A 24,824-nucleotide genomic window follows, 5' to 3' on the forward strand; every position below is an offset into this window, starting at 1 on the left:
ACATGGATGCACTACACAGCCTTTTCAAATTAAAATATCAGCAACTGTACTTTAGAATACAATTCTAATCTACTTTACAAAACTACCATCACAAATACTGAAATTCAGACATGTATAGTTCAGGTGCCAGAAAGTAAAAATCCTGCCATGTTTTTGGATCTGCCTCTACATCTAGAACAGGTGTTTTCACTAACGAGCTCATCTACCTGGTAGAGGAGCTGGTTTAGTGATGGTTGGGACAGCTGCTGGACAGGATTTCTACTTTCTGGCACCTGGACTATACACCTCTGGAACCTACATCAATGGTAAACTGTCATCATGCTACTGCGTTGGCACAGGTGTTGTGAAGCTTATTGCAAGAATAGCTACGTGGAAAGCAGAGTGGAATGGGTTCATAAGCTTTTCCAAACTAGAAAGGACTCAGAGAACGAATACTTCACCAAGGATGCACAGAATTGTTTGTAGATGATGATTTGAATCAACATACACATCATGATAGATACCATTCCATCCAGGAGCATTGGGATTTTGTAATACAATGATTTGTACAAAATGTGAAGAAAGTACACTGACAATCACTAAAGCCCTATTCGCACGGGATAAGTATTACCTGGGGACCTCTTGTAGTTTATAAATTACCCCCACACGTCTGTATTTCGTCTGGCGCATTCACACGGGATAACTGAAGTCTGTATTTTACTCAAATTTACAGACATTATCCCCCGGATATGATGTCAAAACTTTTCATTTATAATTGACAACGCAGCCAGTTAGACCCCAAATCACAGAGATGCCGATTCGCACGGGACTAATATTATCACAGGACCTCCGTTTTCGGCGAAATATGGTAGGTCATTTGCGGGGGAATTATTACTTTACAAATTACAGACATGACCGATTCGCACGGGATTAAGATCACAGACAACCTCCGATTATTACAAATGACTGGAGGTCACCAGGTAATACTTATCCCGTGCGAATAGGGCTTAAGTTGTAGTCCATAACCGAGGACATTTTAGCAAAAAAAATTAGCTTTAAAGTGCTTCAAATAGCCACATGGCAGCACTATCTGCACCAAACACTGGTTAGTTCTTCTTTGACACATGGCCTAGCTTTTTAAATTTCACTGACATCGTCATTCTTGGCATTTGCTTTTACCAATAAACCAAGCAGTGCCAGGTAGGTGGAGTTTACTACATCAGGGCTGTCGAACTCACCAACTCTCCTATGACTGTCTTCTAACTTTCTTTCCAAGAACTTAAATAGCAGAGTTATGTCTTTATTTTTATTTATTTTTTGGGCATTATTTATATAGGACAGCTGAACATGAAAGGGGAGAGAGAGGGGGAATGACATGCAGCAAAGTGCCGCAGGGCGGAGTGGAACCTGCGGAGTCGAACCCACGGCCTGTGCGTCGAGGAGTACACCTCTAATTATGGGCGCCTGCTCTACCAGGTGAGCTACCCAGGAGCCCAAGTTACCCATGTCTAATACAATTAGTTACAGGGTAGGCAGAAAATGCTGCTCTTGTCTGTAATCCATTCCAGGCCTATCAAATCTCTGTGACACGTCCACATCCTTCAGCTCCCCCAGGACAACCAGAAACATGGATCATTATTTAGTGTCGGTGAGGTAAACCACACAGCAATCAACAGGTCAGCATCCCAGCTCCATTTTTCCACGAGCAAGCATGGAGCTGAAGAGCCAAAACAAAATCCACTCCACCGAGGAGACGGCAGTATGTGCGATGGTGTCGAGGCGGGACTTACTGTAAGTAAACTTTAACACGATGCAAATTTGTGAGAAATAAATCACAATGCAAAGTCCTGTGTTAAATTGCAGCGCGATGCAAATTCAAGTATGAAACAAATCACATGCAAATTCCAACAAGCACACAATATTACAGGAAGAAGACCTCACCCCTCTCTACACTGCTTTCAGTGTTTTGAACTATTTTCTCATGTAAGATAACAGGGGAACAGTATATGCCTTCAGAAAACAAAGGCTCTAATTCTTAGATCAACACTGCAAGTTAAATGCCAAAAAATGCCCTGACTACCTTTGACGGAAGAACTGGAAAAGCAAGCATTTAGAGAAAGGAGAGCGGAGGATGTTGGAGAGGAGTTACGACTGGTTGATCCTGGAGCTGGCCAGGCGATTAGGCCACATCAGGTCTGGTAGAGTTGTGGTTGACAGAAGGGAAATAGCAGCACAGCTTTGGGCTGACTGCCATTTAAGACAATAGGGCTTCTCAGAGATAGAGCTTCCTTGAATTGTGCACTGTTTCCACACAGTGAATGAAAATACGAGCCCCTCGGAGGTGTGTTTTTCCATCATGGCCGCCCTGCTACATAGTTCCCATCAGAGTGTAACAGCTGATACGTCAGAGAGAGCTCACCCTGAGCTGTACTGATAATTAAAAGGTAAAGCAATGTTTGGATGAGAAAGTGCTTCACCTACAGGAAGTAAAATGCAAGGAGCTGTCTTCTTGATGTTTAATGCGCTTTGTGTTAAAGGCTAGGAGTCATTAAAGGAACACGCCGACTAATTGGGACTTTAGCTTATTCACCGTATCCCCCAGAGTTAGATCAGTCCATACATACCCTTCTCATCTCCTTGCATGTCGTAAGTCTGTCTGACGCACCCACCGCTAGCCTAGCTTAGCACAGATCCTGGGAGGTAACCGGCTCCAACTAGCCTATTGCTCCCAATAAGTGAAAAAATAACGCCAACATTTTCTTATTTACATGTTGCGATGTGTATAGTCACAACATGTACAAATAACAAGGTCACATGAGACACAGCCATCTTCTAACCGTATATAAACTGGGAACTATATTCTCAGAAGGCGAAGCACTGCTACTTCTGCTACTTGGGCGGAGTGATTTGCTTGCAGCACCTGAGAAGCCCTGTGGTGAGGAGCAGAGAGTAGCAACGGTGCTTTTCAGGTGTTGCGCTAATCACTCCGCCCAAGCAGCAGTGCTTCGCCTTCTGAGAATATAGTTCCCAGTATAAAATTCAGTATGCATACTAAATCCACTACACCACAATTCAGTGCACACAGAAAACAGAGGCTGTTCACAGGCGCACAAAATCAAACCTAATTGTGTAATGTACATTGGCCATAGTCTGTATATATATGCTAATTAAAATGCAGTTCATGTGTATGTATAATGGAACTGTGATACCGCTTATTTCTCAATAAGCAGTATTTAAAGGCCCTGCACATCCACACACATTTTCACTTGTACTGATTACATATCTGCTCAGGTTGAAGCCATGTTGGGAATTACATGAGGTCACCACACTAATTGCACAGAGGGAGCCTTTTCACAGAAGACATGTCGTAGCACCAAATCACAGGTGTAAATACTAACATTAACGATGGCTGTATTCAATTTCAGTAAACTTGTTCCGGTGTCGGTATGTTGCATACTGGCTCATTGTAATGGTTCACTAGGACATTTAACAACAACAAACTTTGAGCCAACAAGCTACACGCTGAAAATGCCAAGTTTTGAAGATAATTTGGTTCGTGCAACAAGGCAGGCCTGCTTGGTTCTTTCAGGGAATGATTTACAAAGAATATGTTTGTGTGGCCTTTACTGTCTCACTGGAACGTTATGGGACCAATGGTGGGGTTTTGCAATGGACAAAACACACACAGGGATACACGGGCGCACAGTCACGGAAGGCTCGTATCATGTGGACGCGCCAACAGTTTTGTTGTCATCACTTAGAATTCCTCATGGGGGCAGCAGAAACTACGCACCATAGCTTTAATATTTTATGTGGCGTTTTCTTTTGCAGGGTGCAAATGTTTCACCAAAACAAGTTCCTTCCTGAGACTATTTAGCAGAGCTGCATCCAGAGCTGCGTCCAGAGCTTAGCGCCGCCCAAGACGATTGTGATTGGTTTCAAGAAATGCAAGCAACACAGAGCGCTTTTTTCCCTTCCTATCCTGGAATGTATGTGTGGTGGTAGGAGTGGAGATAGGTCTGGCAATGCAAAACTACCTTTGACTTGTTGCTGCATGACTGGTTGTTGTAGAGCATGTAATCCCCCATGCTGCCACATCACATCAGCTGCTAACCTTCACCGGCTGCTACATCAAGCCTGAGGGCCCTGGCAGCGTCCAATAGACCAGCAGCTATGTTCTGCTGCTGCGACAAACTTAACAGGAGAGTGAGAGATGTGCGGTCCGGTCTGTACACACACACACACACACACACAGGCCTGAGAAGAGGTCTTATCAAGCGTAAGTGAAAACACCTGTGTGGGTGGACCACAGCTGTGTATGGGGCTTTAATTAGCCGTTAAGTTAAAAACTCAACTGCATTATACAACAGGGAATTAACTGTAGCTCCAAGAGTATACAAAGATATTAGTCAAAATAATTGAAAAAAAAAAAAAGTCATTTAAAGTGCACTTTATTGCATGAAAGGGAAAATACATGGCACAAAAAAAAGAGACTAAAAATAGAGGACACAACTGTTTTATAGTCCTTGGGTACCATGCCGTTCCTATACAACAACTTGACACTGTTTATATTCACCAGGAACCCAGTGGATGATCTAGGTAGAATTGGATGAAAAAGAACACTTAACTTTCTGCACTTCATGATTGGTTTGGCGTTTTTCCTTTTTATTTAGACAGAATTATACTTGTTTTATTTTGCTTGTAATCACTACTTATTTATCTAAATTACGTTATGTGGACCGAGGGCTAGAGATCACTTTATGGAAGCTAATGGAGATTCAAACACCTGTGAAATTGAATAATACAGAAGCTGGATATTTCTGAAGATCATGTCAATTCTACAGCATTTTCTGAAGATATAGTTTGCAGTATTATTGGATTGGATTGAACCGTATTACACAGGCTTACCATTTCATTAGTAGAAGGCAACGCAATCCAATACACCAATACATTTTTGCACTTTGTTCATCCCCATTAACATACACAAGGTGGACGGTAGACCGGTCATACACCTGTCTGTATACCACCACTTAATTACAGGCCTGCTGTTGGGAAAGCAATAGTTTGTACTGGGTACCTCATAAACTGGTAACTGGTGGTGTATACTGGAAGATGTTCACATTGTTTTGTTCCCCTAAAATACTATGAAAACAATACTATTCACCTCATGGGATTATGTGCAATAAAACAACTACAGTAGCCAAATATTCTGTTATCAGATATGGGGCAATGTACTTCCAAATTTCTCACAGAATATTTTTTTCAGTTCGATCTGGACTACAGTGCAATGGAAGCAAAGCAACCCCAAACCGGGCCAATATTGCTTGTCGTATTGCTGCATAGAGGAGAGTGAGTATCAGTAGTTTTTGTATGAAGGAAGCAGTAAAAGTTGGCATATTAAATCAACAGCAGCTTCTATAGGAGTAGCATAGCACTGATACAATTAAAGACACAGGTTTAACATAAAAAAAACTGGATTGCAAAAACTCTGACCAATACAAAAGTAATCTCTTCGGTTAGAAAACAGTGCAAGAAAAAAAAAAATCGACTTGTTGAAATAAGAGGACTGATTTTAAAGGCAGATAAACTGAAGGAGTTTAGGTGTCTAATTGAGACGGATTTATCAATACTGTGGACAAAAAGAAAAGAGCACCCAAAGGCAAATGGACTCCCTATTATGGTACTTCTCTACATGTATATCAGAGGTATCGGGCACTCTATTTTATGTTAACACAACCACAATCCATCCCTTCCCATGCGCAGCTGCACTAGTGTTTCTTTTCCCTGCTCGGGTTCTAGTCTCAGCCGAACCCGTCCTGGTTTCACAAGTGGTTGTGGAGAAGATGGAGGGAGTTGTTTTGGCCCTCTAAGCCATGGTTTTCTTCTTGCACTCCACAGAGCAGAAGAGGAAGCGCTGCACCGCCATGAAGCGCTGGCCGACCAGGCACTTGGAGCAGCCGGAGCACTTGAAGCACTGCGGCTCGGCGTGCCAGTGGTACTCGCCGTAGGAAACCCTCTGGGCCTCGGGCTCTACCGCATTCTGGCAGGACGAGCATTTCTGGGGATGACAGAGGATAGGTTTATTGTCAAGCTTTTCACCTAGATATTTTACACTTTTCTCCATTCATTTTTCTCCAATAAAGCCAATTCTTCCGAGGCATCTTTTTGAGACAGTAATCCACGCCAGGGCTGTCTATTGGCAAGAGTCTGGCGATACGATACGCATCACGATACGTGGGTCACGATTCAATATATTGCAATATATTTCAATACTGTGCGTAAGGCGATATAATGGGATTTTATTAAAATATAATTTTAGAAAAACTAATATTTAAAAAAAGACATGATGTGCATAACAGTCAAATAAGTTTACTTTAGGTAAACAATTCAGTACACAGAAAATCAAACTGCCAGTTTGGGATTGTGGTTCCCAGTTCTTAGTGAGCTAATGTTTATATGCTAAAGTAGGCCAAAGTTCAGCCATAGCTACATTGTTAGCTTCTAGCAAAAAGTCAGGCACTGTTAGGCCCTGCTAGGCCCTGCTAGGCGAGGACACTAGTGGTGTGTCTCAGCATAGCCATCTAGCGGTAGGGGCTTTAAACACAACATAAACGTGAACCACTGTCTTACATGAACATTTTTGAATGTTGAGATTTGCATAACAGCTTCCAACAAACAAATACTGATATACTACTACTTTCAACTATTTAAACAAACAGAAACCCTGAGAAAGAAAGTGTGTCTTACCACAGCGTAGCTCTTCATGTAGCACGGCTGGCAGACAGGCTTGTCATTCTCCATGACATAGGTCTCTCCGGCGAGGATGCAGTCACAGTCAAAACAGCAGAAGTGCTTCAGATGCCAGTTCTGGCCCTCGGCCTGAGTGTACTCATTACTGAAGATCAGCTGTGGACAGACACACATCAAAAATGTAGATTGGATAGTGCTACCAAAAGTGATGCAACCAGAATCACACAAGTGTGAACAAAACTACTGACAACTTTTTGAAATAACTGAAATGACCATATCCTCTCTCACCTCATCACAGCCTCCGCAGCGCGGCTTCTCGCTGTCTCCATAATGGCGTCCACAGTACAGCTTCCCTTTCTTCCAGAAGTAGATCATGTCCACCAGTAGCTCGTTGCAGGTACAACACACAAAGCATGCCGGGTGCCACATTTTGTCGTAGCCGGCCCGCTCAGCATAGACAGCCGGCTCGCCCACACGCATCGGCTGCTGGCAGTGATTGCATGACTTGGAAGGAGAGAAGAAAAGAAGAGATGGTTAGTATATCATAAGTTCCAAAAATTACAAGTTAATACAGGGTTTCCCCCGGAAAAGTTGTTAGGCCCGGTGGCAGGTGTCACAGACTGACGGCAGCATTGATGTAGAGCCAAATAGTTTCTGTGACAACAGAATCATGGACGGAATCGCAAAATGGAGAATTTCAATAAAAAAAAAATTCCCCAGTGGCTTAGGTGGGGGCAAATTAGGCCCGGTGGGCCACCAGGCTTGCAATACACTGGGGGGAACTCTGTAATGTCTTCAGGTGCTTGTTTTGTTTTGGAACCAGTGAAGGTTAGGAATTTTTCTTTGTTTCAGCTCAAGTGTGCCCTGTTATTTGGTCAAATTCTAATTGTTGCATGTATTAGATGGAGTCCGAACTATTATATGGATATTTGTATATGTAAAACAATACTGTGTTAGAACAGTCAGTTGCATCCTGTCCCCAAAAGATTTCTTTCATCCCCTTGAATACTAACAAAGAATTATTATGTACTTCCAGTAGGTTTACACAAATGCCAATATCCTTCTCTTTGAGACCATTTCAAAGTCAAAAAGGCCTCCTTTGATCTGAAAAAAAAGACTATTTTATAAAGGAGCATTTGAACGTTTTCCTTGGACCACTGTACTCCCAGAATGGTAGAATGACACATTGTACTGCTGATATTGTGTGGTATTCTCCTTTATAACACAGAGGAAGCACACGGTGACCTGACACTGGTAGAATTAATCAAGATGAGATGACTGCTGGTGGAGTTAAAGGTGAAAGTAGAGATAAGTAAATACAAAGTTGTTAAGACACTCCCAGCCAGGAGAGAAGAGTGTGTTATTGACACTGTGCAGTCAAGTATACTGTGTGCTCAGAGAGTGAGAAGGAGAATATAAGAACAACATGGGAACATGAAAAAGAATTTGGAACAGAAGAGAAAGAAGACTGCAACGGAGAACATTTTTACATCATAAGACTCAACATTAACCACAGATTTTAAACTGGCTTCACATGACTGGCCCATTTTAGTCCAATATCGGTCATTTTGGTCTTAGTTGACTAAGATTTCTTTAGTCGATTAGTCATTTTTGAATGCTTTTTCATGCTGAATTACTCATTTCCAAAAGAGTTATGAGCACATCTCTGGTAAACACAAGATTTAAAGTGGTGCTTTTGCATGCATCTCTGCAGAGAAACTCAGTTTTACAGATCTGTCGATTAAATCAACTAATTGATTAGTCGACCAAATCATACAAGGGTTAGTCGACTAACCCCCGATTTCCACCAACTGCAGAACGTCTGCGGATCCGCTCCAGAACGGCGGCGGAGTCATTAGGTTTCCATTAAAGTCAATGTGTGTATTTCCACTGACTGCAGAACGGCTGCAGAACGGCTGCGTTCCGACTCCGTCCCAGCTCCAACGGTCCGCAGCCCTCCGCAGCAGATACGCAGAGCTTCTATTTTTGACGGACGCCGGAGAGCTCCGCAGCAATTCAGCACACGGCAGATCGTGCGGGACAGGAAGTCGAGCACAGAAACAAAATTAAACATCCGCTTAATTTTCAAAACAAAATACACCGTGCTCACGGCGGATCATATTTCCCTGCACTACACCTTGAAAACATCATAATGGATGGAAACAAACTGTTGTTGGTTTAGTGGTTCCGTTTATAGAAACTACATCCTGTTATATCGCGCGATCATACGTGAATTAGCGCTATCTCGTGGGTCCTCGTGACTTCAGCTGTCAGTCATGCCCGCAGCGCCACAAATTTGGACCCGGTGGGTACTGAAGGACGGCGGAGCACGGAGCCGAACCGCAGCGGAGCCGATCCGCAGACGTTCCGCAGTTGGTGGAAATGAGGGGTAAGAATTTCTGAAGTCGAGGACAGCCCAACTGCACATAGTGATGAATTAATATCCATCATCCTGATTGAAGAAGGCTGAGTCAGAGTTGGTCTCACGGCTCCATCTAGTGTTCTGTCCTGGAATTATTACTGACAGTAATGCACTGTTGAAACATCAGGGGAAATCTACTGCAATTTAGTCATCAGGTTGTACATATGAGTTTGACCTAGTGCTTACATGATTAACTGGTGTAATAAAAGGAGTTGATCACACCTGTGATGGACCTACCCAACTGGTCACTAGAAAGCTTAAGAGTATTGTATTGTTCTGGTCTGTTTTTTTTACTTTTAAAGTCCGAAAATGTGAACCAATGTGAACCAATCTGGGGGTAAAAAATCCCTCTTTTGTTGGCCGAGTAGTAACAAAAAAGCATTGTTTGCACTCCAGTTAGTGTACTACAGTTTGGAGCACTATTGCATTCATTTATCATTTATTTTATTTTTTGAGTCCACTACAGTACAGTACAGTGCCTCTGTCTGGGGGTAGATGAGGGATTCACTTTCGGTGTACAAGGACACTTCTGTTGTTATGTCTTCTCATTGAGGGAGAGAGGGTCTGCCTTAACTATTCTGGCCCGCTTCTTACTATATTGTAGCTACAACATACAATTCTGTTCTTACAATGTATTGGTACTGGTAAATATACTGTATACTATACTGGAATGAGTTGTTGGTACAGGAGGAATACATTATTTTCCCCTTTCTTTGGTCGTAACATTTATGAAACCATTTGCAAAAAGACCCTTCGGTATATTAACTGCACTTAATTAACTATTGCTTCATTGAAACTGCAGTGGAATAGGCACACAGACAATATGCCACTAAGCCAATAACTTAGTATCATTGCTTATCGACTTTCAGTGGAATCATATTAAGATGATACACAAATAACTGTATCAGTTAACAAATTAATGTTGTCCAACTAATGATTCTGAACAAGTTGTAATGTGTGTTTCAACGGTGAAACACAGTTAATTGTTTTTTTGTCATATATTTCTATATATCCGTATCAGGAATTATTCTCATTAATACCGTGATTATAATTTCAACCAATGAATCTGGCCTGTATGCCAACACAGTGTAGATGTACAAGAAGGTGAGTGCTTACAAAGGCCTGTTGTGGTAGTCCAGCTTGCTGAGCTCCAGGGAGGCCCATGGCTCCAGCGGTGGCTGCAGTACCCATGGCTCCTCCAGCTGGCCCAAAGCCAGCCAGTCCAGTCCCAGGCCCTGAAAGGGGTCCAGCACCACCAGCTCCAGCTCCTCCAACCCCTGCTCCAGGTCCAAAGCCAGCCCCAGCACCAGCCCCAGCACCAGCACCGGCCATAGGCCCAACACCTGGGCCTGCAGCCCCTGGCCCAGAACCAGCACCAGCACCAGCTCCAACCCCAGCAGCTCCAACTCCCGGTCCAAACCCTGCCCCCCCAGCACCATGTCCTCCTCCCTGCCCTCCTGCCTGAACCAGAGCCATTTCTTCAGGCAGCACAACATCTCCGACCCCCAGGGCCTCGTCTTTGTACTTGCGGACGAACTGCTGCATTAGCTTGACCTCGGCGGGGCTCAGCTCATGGCACTTGGACGGGTCCTGGTCGTGCTCGGGCAGCTGGCGGGCCATCTGCTGCCTACGGTAAGCTGCCCCCTCTGTCCCGGCCACCGGACGTTTCTCTGGCGGGAGCAGCTCGATGTAACGCGCCGCCTGGAAGTCACAGGGAAAATGAGAAGAAACCGTTTGGCTCAGGGATAAAGACAGATTGTATGAAGGACAGAGACGAGAAGAGTGTACAGCGAGCAGTTAAGGACCAATCAGAAACAGAGTAAGGAGACATTCTTGAAAACAACTTTTGAAACAGAGGCTTGTGGTGAGAAAGACAAGCAAAACAAGGATCCTGCAGATGCAGTACTAGACTAAACAGATAAAGTTAAAGTTCTGGTAAAAAATCCCCTTGTTAATCATCATTCATTGTTATTATTTCAAAAATGCCTGCTGAACAATCTTAACTAAACTGGATGTTATTGGGACCTCTTGTCAACAAAGATTCAGTTAATAGTAGAGCCCGACCGATAAAGGCCGATATCGATACAAATATTTGGTGATTTTAAAATCCGATATTCCGATAGTTCCGAACAGTTATTTGTAGTTATTTATGAGTCCTAAAGTAATATGATAATGCAGTTTAAAAATGAACTTGTTTGTTTTATTGTCACAACAGAACAGAGAAACATCAAAATATATTAAAGTTCTGATAAATAAAATGTAAAAAAATACAAACTTAAGATATGAAACTTAAAGGGTTAAACACGAGTGTTGCCAACAGGGACGTAGTAGAGCGCCCTCTGGTGGACAGACTATGCAGCGCCAACACTCATACCATGGTTGAAGGGGTTTTTGTCCGTTTTTATTTTATTTTTTAAATATTCCTTTATCGGCCATACCGATACAGATAGTTTGGAAAATGCCTAATATCGGCCGATAATATCGGTCTGGCTCTAGTTAATAGTTGCTCTGTGTGGCCGGGTTGGGTCAGTGGTAGAGCAGGCGCACATATACTGAGAGGTTTATGCCTCGACGCAGAGGTCCAGGGTTCGAATCCGACCTGTGACAATTTCCTGCATGTCTTCCCCCTCTCTCACCTAGCTGTCTTGTCAAAATTAAAGGTGTAAAAGCCCCCCCAAAAAATGAAACTTTAATAAAAGTATCATGACAGTTGACTTTCTGTTTCAGGATAACCTAAAGACACCGACAGGATGGTTTTCATTAGGCTTTGGCAAAATGCCAGAGCTTTCCTGCAACCACAGTGTGTCTGGTGTACAAAACTAAACAAATGGCAATGATTAATTGATAACAAAGCCTTTAAATGGAACACATACCCACATGGTATCGCTTGAAAGGTTACAGCAGAGAACCGTCTTATGCTGAGGCAGGCTACCAGTGAATAATGGCAAAAGCAAAAGTTATTTTATTTGATGATTAAAACTGCATCACCCATAAAGCTTGGCTGTAGCTTCAACCAATAGCTGATGTATTTGTCTGAACACCAAAAGTAGTTGTCACTAAATATACACATTACTGTAAATAAAGTGATTCCCACTTAACTTCCTTTTGCAGCGGTGAAATGTAACATAGTACATTTACTCAAGTACTGTACTTCAGCACAAATTTGAGCTACTTGGACTTTACTTGAGTCTTTTCTTTTTATGCTACTTTCAATTGTACTCCACAACATGAAATGATTAGCCAATTAAACACTTGGATTTTTTGAGTTGATTGACTGAACTGTTTTGATCGTTTAGTTTCTAAAATGTGAGTGTAATACTTAAAGTACATTTTCCTGATGATACTTACATACTTTTACTTAGGTAACATTTTCAATGCAGGGTATTGCAGAGTATTTTTTACAGTGTGGTATTGGTACTTTTACTTAAAGTGATGGTTCGGAGTAATTCACCCTAGGGTCCTTTGCACCATGACCTCGAGCCAAACACCCCCCCAGAAGCTTTTTTCACCTGGGTCTAACATTGGGAGAGTTAGCGTAGAGTAGCGTTATCAGCTGAATAGCTTAGCGCAGGGGCTAATGGACCCACGTTTGTATCTTGTAAGTTACCCCACTAATAATGCCCGAAATGATACCAAACGTCTACAAGTAGTACAAATAGGTTATGCTCTCATAAAACGATGGATTGGAAAGTTTGTAAGTACACCAGAAGTTTATGTAAATAACACTTGCCTGCTGGCTTCTGCTCTCTGCTGTTGTTGTTGCTGCTGTAAGATGAGTGCTTAGGGTCGTCTACAAATTACAACACGAAAAGAGATGCAACAAAAATATTTATTAATTTAACTTTTTTTTTTAAAGTAAGTGTAGTATAACTAGCAGGAGACAAGTAATAATTGAGGTAAGTTTGGAGACATTACCTTATTTAATCATTGAATTAATAAATATTTTTGTTGCATCTCTTTTCGGTTTAGTAATTTGTAGACGACCCTAAGCACTCGTCTAACTGCAGGTAGCAGCAGCAGCAGCAGAGAGCTGAAAGAGTAGGCAAGTGTTCATAAACTTCTGGTGTACTTACAAACTTTCCAATCCATCGTTTATGAGAGCATAACCTATATGTACTACTTGTAGACGTTTGGTATCATTTCGGGCATTATTAGTGGGTTAACTTACAAGATACAAACGTGGGTCCATTAACCTCTGCGCTAAGCTATTCAGCTGATAACGCTACTCTAGCTAACTCTCCCAATGTTCGACCCAGGTGAAAAAAGCTTCTGGGGGGGTGTTTGGCTCGAGGTCATGGTGCAAAGGACCCTAGGTTGAATTACTCCGAACCATCACTTTAAGTAAAAGGATCTGAATCCTTCTTCCACCACTGTCCTTTTGATTAAACTATGCAGGTATTACATGATTAATCGATTATGAAAATATCAACTTTAGCGCTTACTTTGTTGGAGCCCTTTTTATTTATTTAAGATCATTTTGTTAGCCTTTAAGGCCTTTATTTGTGACAGGACAGCTTAGACATGAAAGAGGAGAGAGAGGGGGAACGACAAGCAGCAAAGGGCCGCAGGCAGGAACCAAACCCGTGGCCGCTGCATCGAGGACTGAGCCACTGTACTGTATATGGGCGCTTGCTCTCCAACGTGAGCGACCCAGGCGCCAGTTAGAGCCATTTTAGCACTAGTTTGAACTCTTACCAGATACTTATTGGCTACTGGTGGTGCCCACTCATAGGTGACAGACGTCATTGGCACATCTTTGGGGACTGGTACCAAAATGGCTGATGAGGCGCTGACAGTAACAGGCACTTTGTTAGCCCTGACAGGTGCGACACTGGCTGGCACAGGCTGGGGCTGAGGCTGAGGCTGAGACTGAGGCTGAGGCTGAGGCTGAGGCTGAGACTGAGACTGAGACTGAGGCCGAGGGCTGCTGGTTGCTGAACCTGCAGTGGCTCCGGCAGGCTGCACAGAACCAGCTGTGGCAGAGGGGGGCACCACAGTGGAAGAGGCACTTGGCGGTACGATGTAAGCAGTGCCAGAGCTGGGCAGAGTGATGGTCACCATGTTGCCCTGGTAGCTGGGGATGCCGTCCGTCTTCAGCTTGGCGATGAGCCCGGTGTACTTGGTGTCCTCGAACAGCTTGCCTACCTTCTTGTTCTCCTCCGAGTTCATCTGCACGTTGTGCTCTGTGAGGCCACATTTGCAGTTTCTGCAGATTTTTCTGCAGGGAAGAAGAAGAGGAAAACATTTTAGTGTTTCAGTGTGAGATGGAACGACTGTTTCATGCATCAATGTGTAGTACACTGCCTCACGCTTTACTATGTGAATTCCTAAAAAGTGATTTATATCATGTATTGATGCTTGATTCTGTGTGGAACAATGTCTCAATTTTTCTAATTGCATACATATTATGTTGCTTTGGAAATGTACTGAATAAGCCTCGGATCTCATATGCTCTCTTCATGGTCTTTTCTTTTTTAAACAAACTTCTTTTGGAATTTTTCTTACTGCAAAAATTACAATCTGCTTCAACTTCGCTACAATTACCCACCAATAGAACAAGCCCAGTGTTCAATTCATATTGAAATAGCTGCACTTCTCACATGCCTCAACACAGCTTGCTTCATATTTGCAGAGTAAGTATGACATTATTTGTGACTACTAGACACGCTTCAGCATGTCAGCAGTGTCAAGCTTTTTAAACCATGTTTGATTTGTATGGATGAGATCAACAGCAATACTGACAATCAGAAACCCTTTTTTAAACAAAAGGATGACCTAATAATAATAAAAGATATGTATACACATACATTTAGTTAAATACATACATACTTGTAATTCACTATTATTATAAATATTTATAATTATGTATCAGTATTAGTCACATAAACTTGAGTGCATCCTTGAGGTCCAACAAAAGTGTTAAATGCATTTCTTTCCTCACAAAACATATGCAAAGCTGAGTATTTTAAATCCAGAATTATTTGCATCCATGTTTACAATCTGGCATTCTTCTTCTTCCCTTCCTTTTCTGGTGCACGGCAGAATGTTACCGCCACCTGATGATATGTGAAGTAGTGTGACACCACCGGTAGGACTGTGTAATACATCACGCGTGTGCACGCACGTGCCTCTTCTAGAGCCATCTATCGTTCATCTCTATCGTTCAAACATTTTGATACCGCGACTTTGATTACTGTTCCTCAACGAGAGCCTGAACGAAGCCAAAACTGCACTGGGGACCTTTAATGGTAATTAAATATATCAGTCCCTCCAGAAAAACGTGATTATGCGATCGCATAATTCAATGCATAATCAGCCAAAGTCCACATATTGATGCGGGGGCCGCATTTTTTCAAATACGCCGCACTTTCGCCGCATAAATTGCCGATTTCCGCGCAAAATACGTGGGGCTTGCATGATTTCATAATCCCCGCATTTTCGTTGCAAAAAAGTCACATATATCTTAACAGAAAGTTAAAAAATGTTGCGTTTACTTCACACAAGAGCAGCCATTTTCCCCTGTTGCCATGGGAACGTTATGAAGTGATGCAATTATGCGACGTGAACATCATCGAAAAAGCGCCATTTTTGCAAGTTCCCGCAATTTCATCGCATAAAATTGCATAAATATCCCGCATATTCCATCGCATTCTTTAAGAAAACGTGCCGCATTTTTCTGGAAGGACGGATCTATCAAAAATATGAATTTGTAGCATTGTTTTCATATTATTTTTGTGTTTGTTTTGGAGTTGAGGAAAGCCTTAAACTAGGCATGTTGTAGGCCACTGTCTGACTGTAACAGTACAACATTCCTGGCTGAATTAAAACCGCACAACACACAGACCCGTGGAGGGCCTTTGTGCTGGTGCTGCGGTGGGCATCAGGGCACCTGTTGCTGTCTTCAGGAAAACTAGCCAAGTGTGGCTGATTGTCCAGACAGAACCGCATTTCATGAACCACTGGTCTAAATAGATGCACATGTTGTGACAGAGAACCCTGGGTAGTCAGTACACGGTCCCACGCTTTTTCTTTTAAACAACCGTGTCCACCATGGTGTCTCCACTGTAAGTTGTGCGAGCATCTTTGTGGAGGTGTGGCTTGGAGGGCAGTTCTCAGCTTCTAATTACATTTATTTTGTTGACCAGAAGCCCCCGTGAAGGCCCCCCCCCACACACACACACTCTCTCAGCACTAATCAGGCATAAAGTCATCCTGTGTGGACTCATACTGGCCTGATATTTCCACTCTCTCCGTCGTTTTGTTAACAATAAGCTGATGGGACGGGGGACTCTATTCAAATGACAAACATGAAAAGCGGCTGTACTCAGGAACAGCATGTTCCTATAGTGCCATAACTCCTGCTGCCATCGGAGTATTTGTTAATTAAGCAAAGAGGAGAGTGGTGTTATTGACCAGTCTGGCAATGAAATTTGATTGGCTCTTGTATTACTCTAGGAAGAATGGGCTGAAGCATGCTTTTCTTTAATGTCCTGTTTCATAATGATATACTAACATACTTGGCAGCTGCCCAATAAAACATGTTTTTACTGTGGTCCACTATGCAGCTCCACCTGAGGGCTCAGTGTTTTGCTCAACAGGCCCCTTTAAACCATAGATGCTGCTCATTTACTTTCTGCTTATTAACTTAAATGTGTCTAGTCTAGACCAGGGGGTGATGCATAGACCGTATAAGTAAAGCCTAAACAGCTTGATCGACCCTTAGTGGCTGGATGCAGTGTAGGTCATAAATCCTGCCCCCTCCGTGTTAGCAGATGGGACATGGAGCAAACAAAAAAAAAAAAAAATCACAAGTACGCGTCAAATAATTTTTTAGCGAATATGGTTTCTGTTATTTTAGGTAGTTCTTTTCACACGGATGTTTGTTCAATTGTTCATTTTTCTGATACATTTTTGTTTTTATTAGTTATTTGATGCTATAAAAACGAAGTGAAACGTCATGATTGACAGCTGCGATTGACTTGCGACTGGGCAGGCGGGTGTATGGGCGGGACTTCGACACGGCAGCGCCACTGCTCGACCACTAATGCGCAGACTCTGGCTCCAAAATTACAAGAAGGCAGCGAGCGTATCCGAGATACTTTGGCATCACTCCTGTACAGCGAGAGGAAGTGGAGATGCGCCGTCCATCTTTATATACACAGTCTACGGCGTAGACACAGGGAGCCGAGCGATCGAGAATGGATTTGCCGCTGTCAAACTGGTGTCTATGACGGTTTGACGCCGCTTGACAGAAGCTGTACAGTACACACCTCCAGAAATGTAGTTCAAAGCCTTCACACTTGTCCTTGCATTTCAAACAGGCCGCTCCAGCCCCAAACTCGTGCCCGAGGGTCATCTGTAAACAAAGCACATGAGGGAGATTACAAGCGCTATCACAGTTTTGTTTGGACTGTTTCCCCACTCAAAAGGAAATGCCGAGCTTCCTTTAGGGCAGTAGCAAGTAGCTGGGGCATAAATTCCCAAATTTTAAGAGGCTGTTATTTGCTCTTAGATGAATTACAAACTAAACTAACAAGCTGTTGTGGTGCTGCACACTATAGACCAACATCAGACTGGATATTCCCAATATTCCCAGACTCATTGAGACATTTTTGATGCTCAACATTGGAAATAATGTCTCTGGACCGAAAATGGTTTAGGAGGTAAAATGACATCTGGAAAAGACAACAAAACATCAGCAACACACATTTGCTTGGTTTAGCTAAATTAATTTGGTGGAAAAACTGTATTCAAAGGCATTGTAAGCCTTCTTATTGGAGTTCCGATGATTTGTGATCCAAGCAAAATTGTTTTTGTCTTTGGAAATATTTCAGCAACAATCCTCTTCAATACCCGAAACTGGAATCAGGAGTTGTATCTTTCCCAGTTTTCTGGCTGGTTGCTCTGCTGCTCTTCTCTCCCCAACATGTGCATCCTTTTCCCTGGCTTTAGTGTCAAGCAACGCTCATGCCAAACTTAGGCCATTACCGCGGTTTACGACCATATATGGTCAACTATTCAATGCTGTTGAAAGCTTCGTGGAATCCCAGCAGGCACCCCTTTTGTCAGGGAGACGTTTTTTTCACACAAAAGACACTCACTACTAAGGAATGCAGACAGTGACTTCTGTTTTTAACAGCAGAGCCATGTTGCCAATATTTAAACTTCCATTACACCTTCAAGAATAGTGAGACTTTCTTCCCCTGGGAGCCGTTGAAGAGTTTTCCAGCATGAGTTGTTATGGTAATTTACTTTTGCAAGAAGCATAAATATAATTTTTGGGGGTAAATATTTAGCTCGGTTTATTTTAGTCATACAGAGAAATTACAGAGAACGTTCTCTGACTTTGACTGAACCCATCACCTACCTTAATCCTGAGCAATCTATTTATTTCTTAGTTCTTACCTACATCATTTCTTTAAAATTGTATTAGATCTCTTTAATATAGGTTTTAAACTCTGTGTATTTCGTACAATGTTTCAATGCATTATGTAAAGCACTAATATATGGAATGTGCTATACATAAATTATCTTGCCTTGCCTTACAGTACGCTGCTAAAAATGTGTTGGGTTTATATGGTAACAGAAGTAAAGCAGCTGATCAATTGTAATATCAAGAGCAGGCTATCCTTCCTTCCTTCCTTTCCTCTTTCCCTTACACTTGTTCTAACAATTCTCTCTATCATGCACTGAAGAACAAGATCACAAAATTGAGCAGACATTGAATGGCATCTTTCAGTACTAAATAGTTTGGGATTCTCGGTGCAACAATCCCATTCCAGTCGTCCGTACCAAACAGCACTGAAGTTAGATACCTTGATTCTTCTCAGAGTGAACTACATACTTGCTTGTTAAGTTTGTCATCTGGCCTTTTCGGAGAATCTACTGTGTTCATTTAAAGGCACTCTGGATGACAGCATCCGCTAAATACCTCAAATACAAAAGTAAATGTAAGGAGTTAAAGCTAACCGAGCTAAGTGTGTTCGCTACTTGAAGTCTAATGGTGTTTTTCCATTACATGGTACCTGCTCGACTCGCCTCGACTCTACTCGCCTTGTTGGTTTTCCATTATGAAAAAAAAAAGTCCCCGGTACCTGCTAACAGGAACTTTTTTTAGTATCACCTCCGTCGAGGTTCCCAGCGAGCTGAGGCGATACCAAAAGGGGACGGGAAAACCTGCAGGCTGCTGATTGGTCGGAGAGAATCGTCACTAATCAGTTTTCATTGCTAGCGACAGACGGAGGTGTCCTGAACAACCCCCCCATTTTTAAATAGTTTAGCTTTAGTTTTTTTTCCTGCCTCCAGCTTCTTTTGAAACAAAATGTGTTTTCTGGCTGTGGCAAACAGCCACGTGCCGAGAATCAAAAACAACACACCTTTGACGTTCTGTGTGTGTGTGTCGCATTAGGTCACAGCAGTTTCCTGCGGCGTCGATATGAAGAACAGCCACGCTCGACTCACGCATGACTCGGTACTAAATCTCCAATGGAAAATGGAGGACGGGGCACCGCGGCCGAGTCGAGTCGAGCCGAGTAGAGCTGGTACTAGCAGCGGGTAAGCGCCATAAATATTTGTCTCGGGCATATTGAGGTCTACTGGCCATTTTTGGCTGAGGTCACTTAGTGTGTGTGTGTGTGTGTGTGTGTGTGTGTGTGTGTGTGTGTGTGTGTGTGTCTTTCCTTGGAACAGTTTTACATACTGCATGTTGATCAGTGACTTTGTATTATGACTAAGCCTGTGATGACACTCGATTATACAGTTCAGGTCCGGTGAGTCATGTTATGAGTCATGTTGCTGCAGCAGGCCAGAGCTGCAGACCAGTGGCCGCTGTAATGACAGCAGTCACTGGCTGGGGAGCCATTTTCATTTCAGCGGGCCACCACATCTAGTTTCTGCAATATATATCAATAAAAAGCCAAAACACACATCTTAAACTTTTTTGTCAACTATTGTACTATTATATCTACAGTATTTCCTTTCTAATGCAGTGCAGCAAAATCCCTGCCGTTTCATTGCTTAATCCTTAGCAGAACCAAACTTTGCGCATTAAAAATGTCAGCCAGGTTCGAGGAAGCAGAGTTTAATTCAATCAAGCCAGTCTCACAATTCACAAACTGCTTTTTCGATATTTGGGATGAGCAGCACTTTCCTGATTCACACCGTAGCAGATGTCTGAGTTTGGTTTCATTTTACAATACTTTATATCATGTAATACTACAACACACCTTCTCCTTTGTAGGGCTGCTCCCTCTTAGTCAATTAGTCGACTAATCGGTCGTTTTGGTCTTAGTCAACTTCGATTTCTTTAGTCGATTAGTCATGTTTTATGCTTTTTTCATGCTGAATGACTTATTTCGTACGAGCACATCTCTGGTGAACACAAGAATTAAAGTAGTGCTTTTGCATGACTCTTTGCGGAGACACTCAGATTTACAGATCTGTCGATTTAAATCAACTAATGGATTAGTCGATACAATTGAATGAGTGTTAGTCGACTAAGAATTTCTTCAATCGAGCACAGCCCTACTCCTTTGACCAATACTTCTTTATTTTGATTCATCTGGGGATGATGAATATACTCAGCTATTTAATAATATCAAAAATGTTTTTTAGTTCTAGCTTCTCGCTGTCGTTTTGGAGACAGTTCTCTTTTTTAATAGATTTTTTTTTTTTTCGTGGCATTTTTGTGATTGCTTGCCAGAGAAAGTCCTGCAGTGTGTTGGAAAGTCCAACAGAGAAATCTAAAATGTATTTAAGCAAACATAAGATTAGGTCATTTTTCCCTGTTGTGAAGTTGTCCTGTAAAATCCTTCAACGACCGTTCAGGGGTTTAGACAAGAACATGACTCAGAGAAAGATCACCAGAAACAACTTCAATTTAACACAACTGCAGTGATGATAATTTCCCAGCCTGTACACAGTGTGCTCATTACCACAACCTATTACCTCAGCCTTCTGTTGTGGAAGACGGCAGGAGCTTAATCGAGCATAACATTACCTAAATGCACAGTTTGCTTTTCTTGAAAAGGGCAGTTATACTTTGACAGTAATTACAGCAGACTCCCGCTGACTGTGGCGCTCCCAGCGGCCTGCAGCTCCAGAAGCCAGAAACCCCCGCAGCCGCTGAACACTTATCCCCTCCAGGGATTATAGGCAGATGTCAGACTGGGTCTGTCTGGGTCATCCAGCTGCTCAGACCCACTTTCCAGTTGCAGCTTACTGCATATGCTGTATCAGAGTTTCCCTCCTTGTACTGAAAGCCTGGTGGCCCACCAGGGCCTAAGTTGCCCCCCGCCAGGCCTAAGCCACTGGGAATTATTTTTGTAATGTATTTTTAAGACATTTTTTTTAAAACTACAGTTACAGTGGGGCGGCTCGGTTGGAAACTAGGGCTGCTCGATTATGGGAAAAAAATATATAATCACGATTATTTCGGTCAATATTGAAATCACGATAATTTAACACGATTACTCGTTGACTTCTGGAAAGATGTTGCAATTACTGAACTTAAAAAACAGTGGAAAAAGTTAAATGAATGAACAGTGTAAAAAAAAAAAAAAAACAAATACATATACAACTGTGAACTTTACCTTAATACTTTTCCTATTGAAACTTTATTTTTTCATTCAGAACACAAAAGAGAAAATAAGAGTTTACTTGCAAAAACATAATGAGCTAAATAATTGTTTTTCTCGATTATTCTGTTTTTGTGATCATTGGCAGCCGAAATCATAATCACGATTAAATTTCAATTAATTGCACAGCCCTACTGGAAACGCAGACGTGGTCACATTTCCAAATATACAGTTAGCATTCAGCACTGACTTAACCCTTGGGTTGTCTTCCCATCAACCTTGATTATTGGATGTTTTTTTCACAATTTGTTTTCGCTTTTTCCAATGTTTTAAATTGTTACATTTTTCTTCTACTCATTTTTAGCGCTTATTTCTACATCTCATATTTTCTGATAAAAAAGAAAAATTTAAAACGGGTCAGTGTGACCCGAAAAGTTAACACAAGGTGCAGTAGGTAAGCCTTATCAAACTAACTTTCTGTCATATTTGCTGAAACTGACCCTATGTTCCAGTAGTACTACATGAAGTAAGTAATAATAAAATAATAAAAAAGATCCAGCTCCTCTGGCTCCACCTACAGCCTGTAGTGCAATTTGCAAAAACCCACAGCTCCCTGTTCAGATGCACCAATCATGGCCGGGGGGGGAGGGTGTCTAACTGTGTGTCAATCACTGCTCATGCACACGCATTCATTCTCCCTTGTGGGGGGAGGGACTTAGGAGACGTTTTGGGCTTTAGCAAAAAGGGGGGGGGGGGTCTGAGAAGATGTCGATGTTCAAATTTTTGGGCTAAGTCCTGGATCTTCACAATCCTACCTACAGCACCTTTAATGTAGGGCCCTATGAAATCTGTCTTGTAGCTTTTTTAAATTCTCCATTTCGCGATTCTGTCCATAATTCTGTTATCACAGAAACTATTGAGCTCTACATTAATGCTGCCATCAGTCTGTGACCGGCCCCCACCGGGCTAAACAACTTTTCTGGGGGAAACCCTGCTGTCTACAGGAGTTTCCTGTGCTTAAATGGACTCGACTTTTTTTTACGGCCTCACTAACCAGCAACTAGCAAATAGATCTGCAAACAGATTTTTTTTAAATGCCAACAGTCACATGAATACATGTTGGTTCTATTACAGGCTGGTGAATTCCTTCACCTTGGCAAACGAAAATCTGTTGGGTGATCCTGCTCCAGTCAAAAAGTCTAACTGCCTACAAAAAAAAAAATAAAAAAAGAATCAAATAAGACCTTGTAGAAAGACACAATGGCTGGAGAGTCTTGGAATAGTACACATTGTGGGTAGAAAACTATAAATTATAGTTCTATGCCACACATGTAGTATGGGCATAATTATGTGCTTCACCCTATTTTAATTGACAGTTTGTCTCTGGACTTAAACAAGAATCACTGCTTCATGTGAATTATGCTGGAAACATGCAGCTTCCCTGCTACACACATCCCATCTCACTAACAGTTTTACCCCTGCAGCAATCTGTGCTGCCCTTTGCACTGCGGCCAGCTATCTGCAGGTCTATGCAAGGATCCCAAGCGTCCCACAGGGAAGACATGAATCATGTGTGTTAACAGCAATTGCAGCTATACTGATTATATGTTTTGGATTGGCTTTCAGTATACAACTTTACAGAGAGAATTTAAAAGCAAATGTCATGTTACACTGTCATTATCCATGGGGGCATAAGTAGACTAAGCAGAAGGATGCAATGGATGAGAAGAATGGATGCAAGACATCCAAAGCATGAAACATACTGTATGCCCTGCAATGATGGACATCTAAAAATCCACTCTCTGATCTTAAATTAATGAACATTCAATAGACAAGCTCTGTAGCCTAGTCTAAATGTAATCCCTTTGTGAAAAGTGAAACTCACTTTCAGAGAACCACAGCAACATTTGAAGTCACATTGCAGACTAGACACCCTTTCCTACTCTCACCAAATTCCATTTATAAAATCCCTTAATTTCAGATAATCTTGCTTAAAAGCTTATGTAGGCTATATTAAGAGGAATACATGACTTCATGTCTTATAAGAACTGAGGGGAGTTAATTCGGCAACGGCAATTCTTACTCTTTCATAAATCAACTGGTTTGCATTTTACTGTCAGGATGATTTTGTTGTCGAGCAATGCGCACTATAATAACAAAACATAAATATTGTATAAACTAGAAGGTTTTCGAGCACAATATCCTTGCCGAACTTTGCAATTGGTTATTTTGTGTTTGGTAAATCATTGCTAACATTTAAAAAAGCTTGTGAGTTTTGATGTTACGCAGGTTAACACTATGTAGTCAAAATTTCAAACGCAGTTTCGTCGTTGAGTTTTTTCAGATGGCAACATATTCTCTAAGGGAAGTAACCTTACTAAAGAAAATAAGGGTACAATATTAGTTTTGTAAACCAGTCAACCGTGCTTGTTGCTATCAACGAGCTAGTGCTGATCGGTTAGCTCGTATTATTTAGATAATTTAATTTCAGTTTTATCAATGAAAACGCAGAAAAAACATGAAATGAAAGCCGAAAAACAAACATGAAAGTCTGTTTGTGACACTGTAACTTTCCTCGCCACCTGCCCCGTGTTCGGCACACCTTTTCAGGGCGTTCCCCGGTCAGTCGAGATACCGAGTACACTGGGGGGGGGAAGCTTACCTTCTTAACTTCCTTCTCTATATCCATTTTTGTCTGTCGGCGCGGAGTTTACTTGGTCCAGACGAAGCGAACAGATGTGCGGCTACTAAAACAACTGTCAAACCCCAAAACTGATAGAAAACGGATCAGAGAGAAATAATACAAGATCTCGGTTCACTCTCCGTTTATTTCTTCGGAGGTCCTGCGCCGCACTGCTGTAAAGTTAAACAGAATTCACAAAATAGTTTCCGGTCACAGCTTTCAAAATAAAACTCTTGTTCGCAAGGTCTACATAGGCTAGTGTAAACATGTAAAAGTCGATGTAAGAAATTATGAAAAAGCGCAAATGATATGAGCACCGAGCAGCGAGTCCCCGGTTCGATTACCTAGTCTCTTTCCCCACGTCTACTGTCTCTCTCCGCTATCACTATGACGGCATAATGCCCCCAAATTATCT

The 24,824-nt window shown here is 42.1% G+C and overlaps 1 protein-coding gene across 1 annotated transcript; it reads right to left on the minus strand.

Moving 5' to 3' along the window:
* Nucleotides 1-4,413: 4,413 nt before the first annotated feature.
* Nucleotides 4,414-24,599, minus strand: tes (testis derived transcript (3 LIM domains)). The gene is made up of 7 exons (XM_039808054.1): nt 24,389-24,599; nt 17,422-17,507; nt 13,847-14,369; nt 10,268-10,852; nt 7,018-7,233; nt 6,727-6,885; nt 4,414-6,037 (listed from the first exon to the last, which is right to left on the minus strand). The coding sequence occupies exons 1-7, from the start codon at nt 24,413-24,415 to the stop codon at nt 5,846-5,848; spliced, it is 1,788 nt and encodes a 595-aa protein (XP_039663988.1). The 5' UTR covers nt 24,416-24,599; the 3' UTR covers nt 4,414-5,845.
* Nucleotides 24,600-24,824: the final 225 nt, after the last annotated feature.

Source organism: Perca fluviatilis, chromosome 8 (assembly GCF_010015445.1).
Source record: "Perca fluviatilis chromosome 8, GENO_Pfluv_1.0, whole genome shotgun sequence".
NCBI classification, from domain to species: domain Eukaryota; kingdom Metazoa; phylum Chordata; class Actinopteri; order Perciformes; family Percidae; genus Perca; species Perca fluviatilis.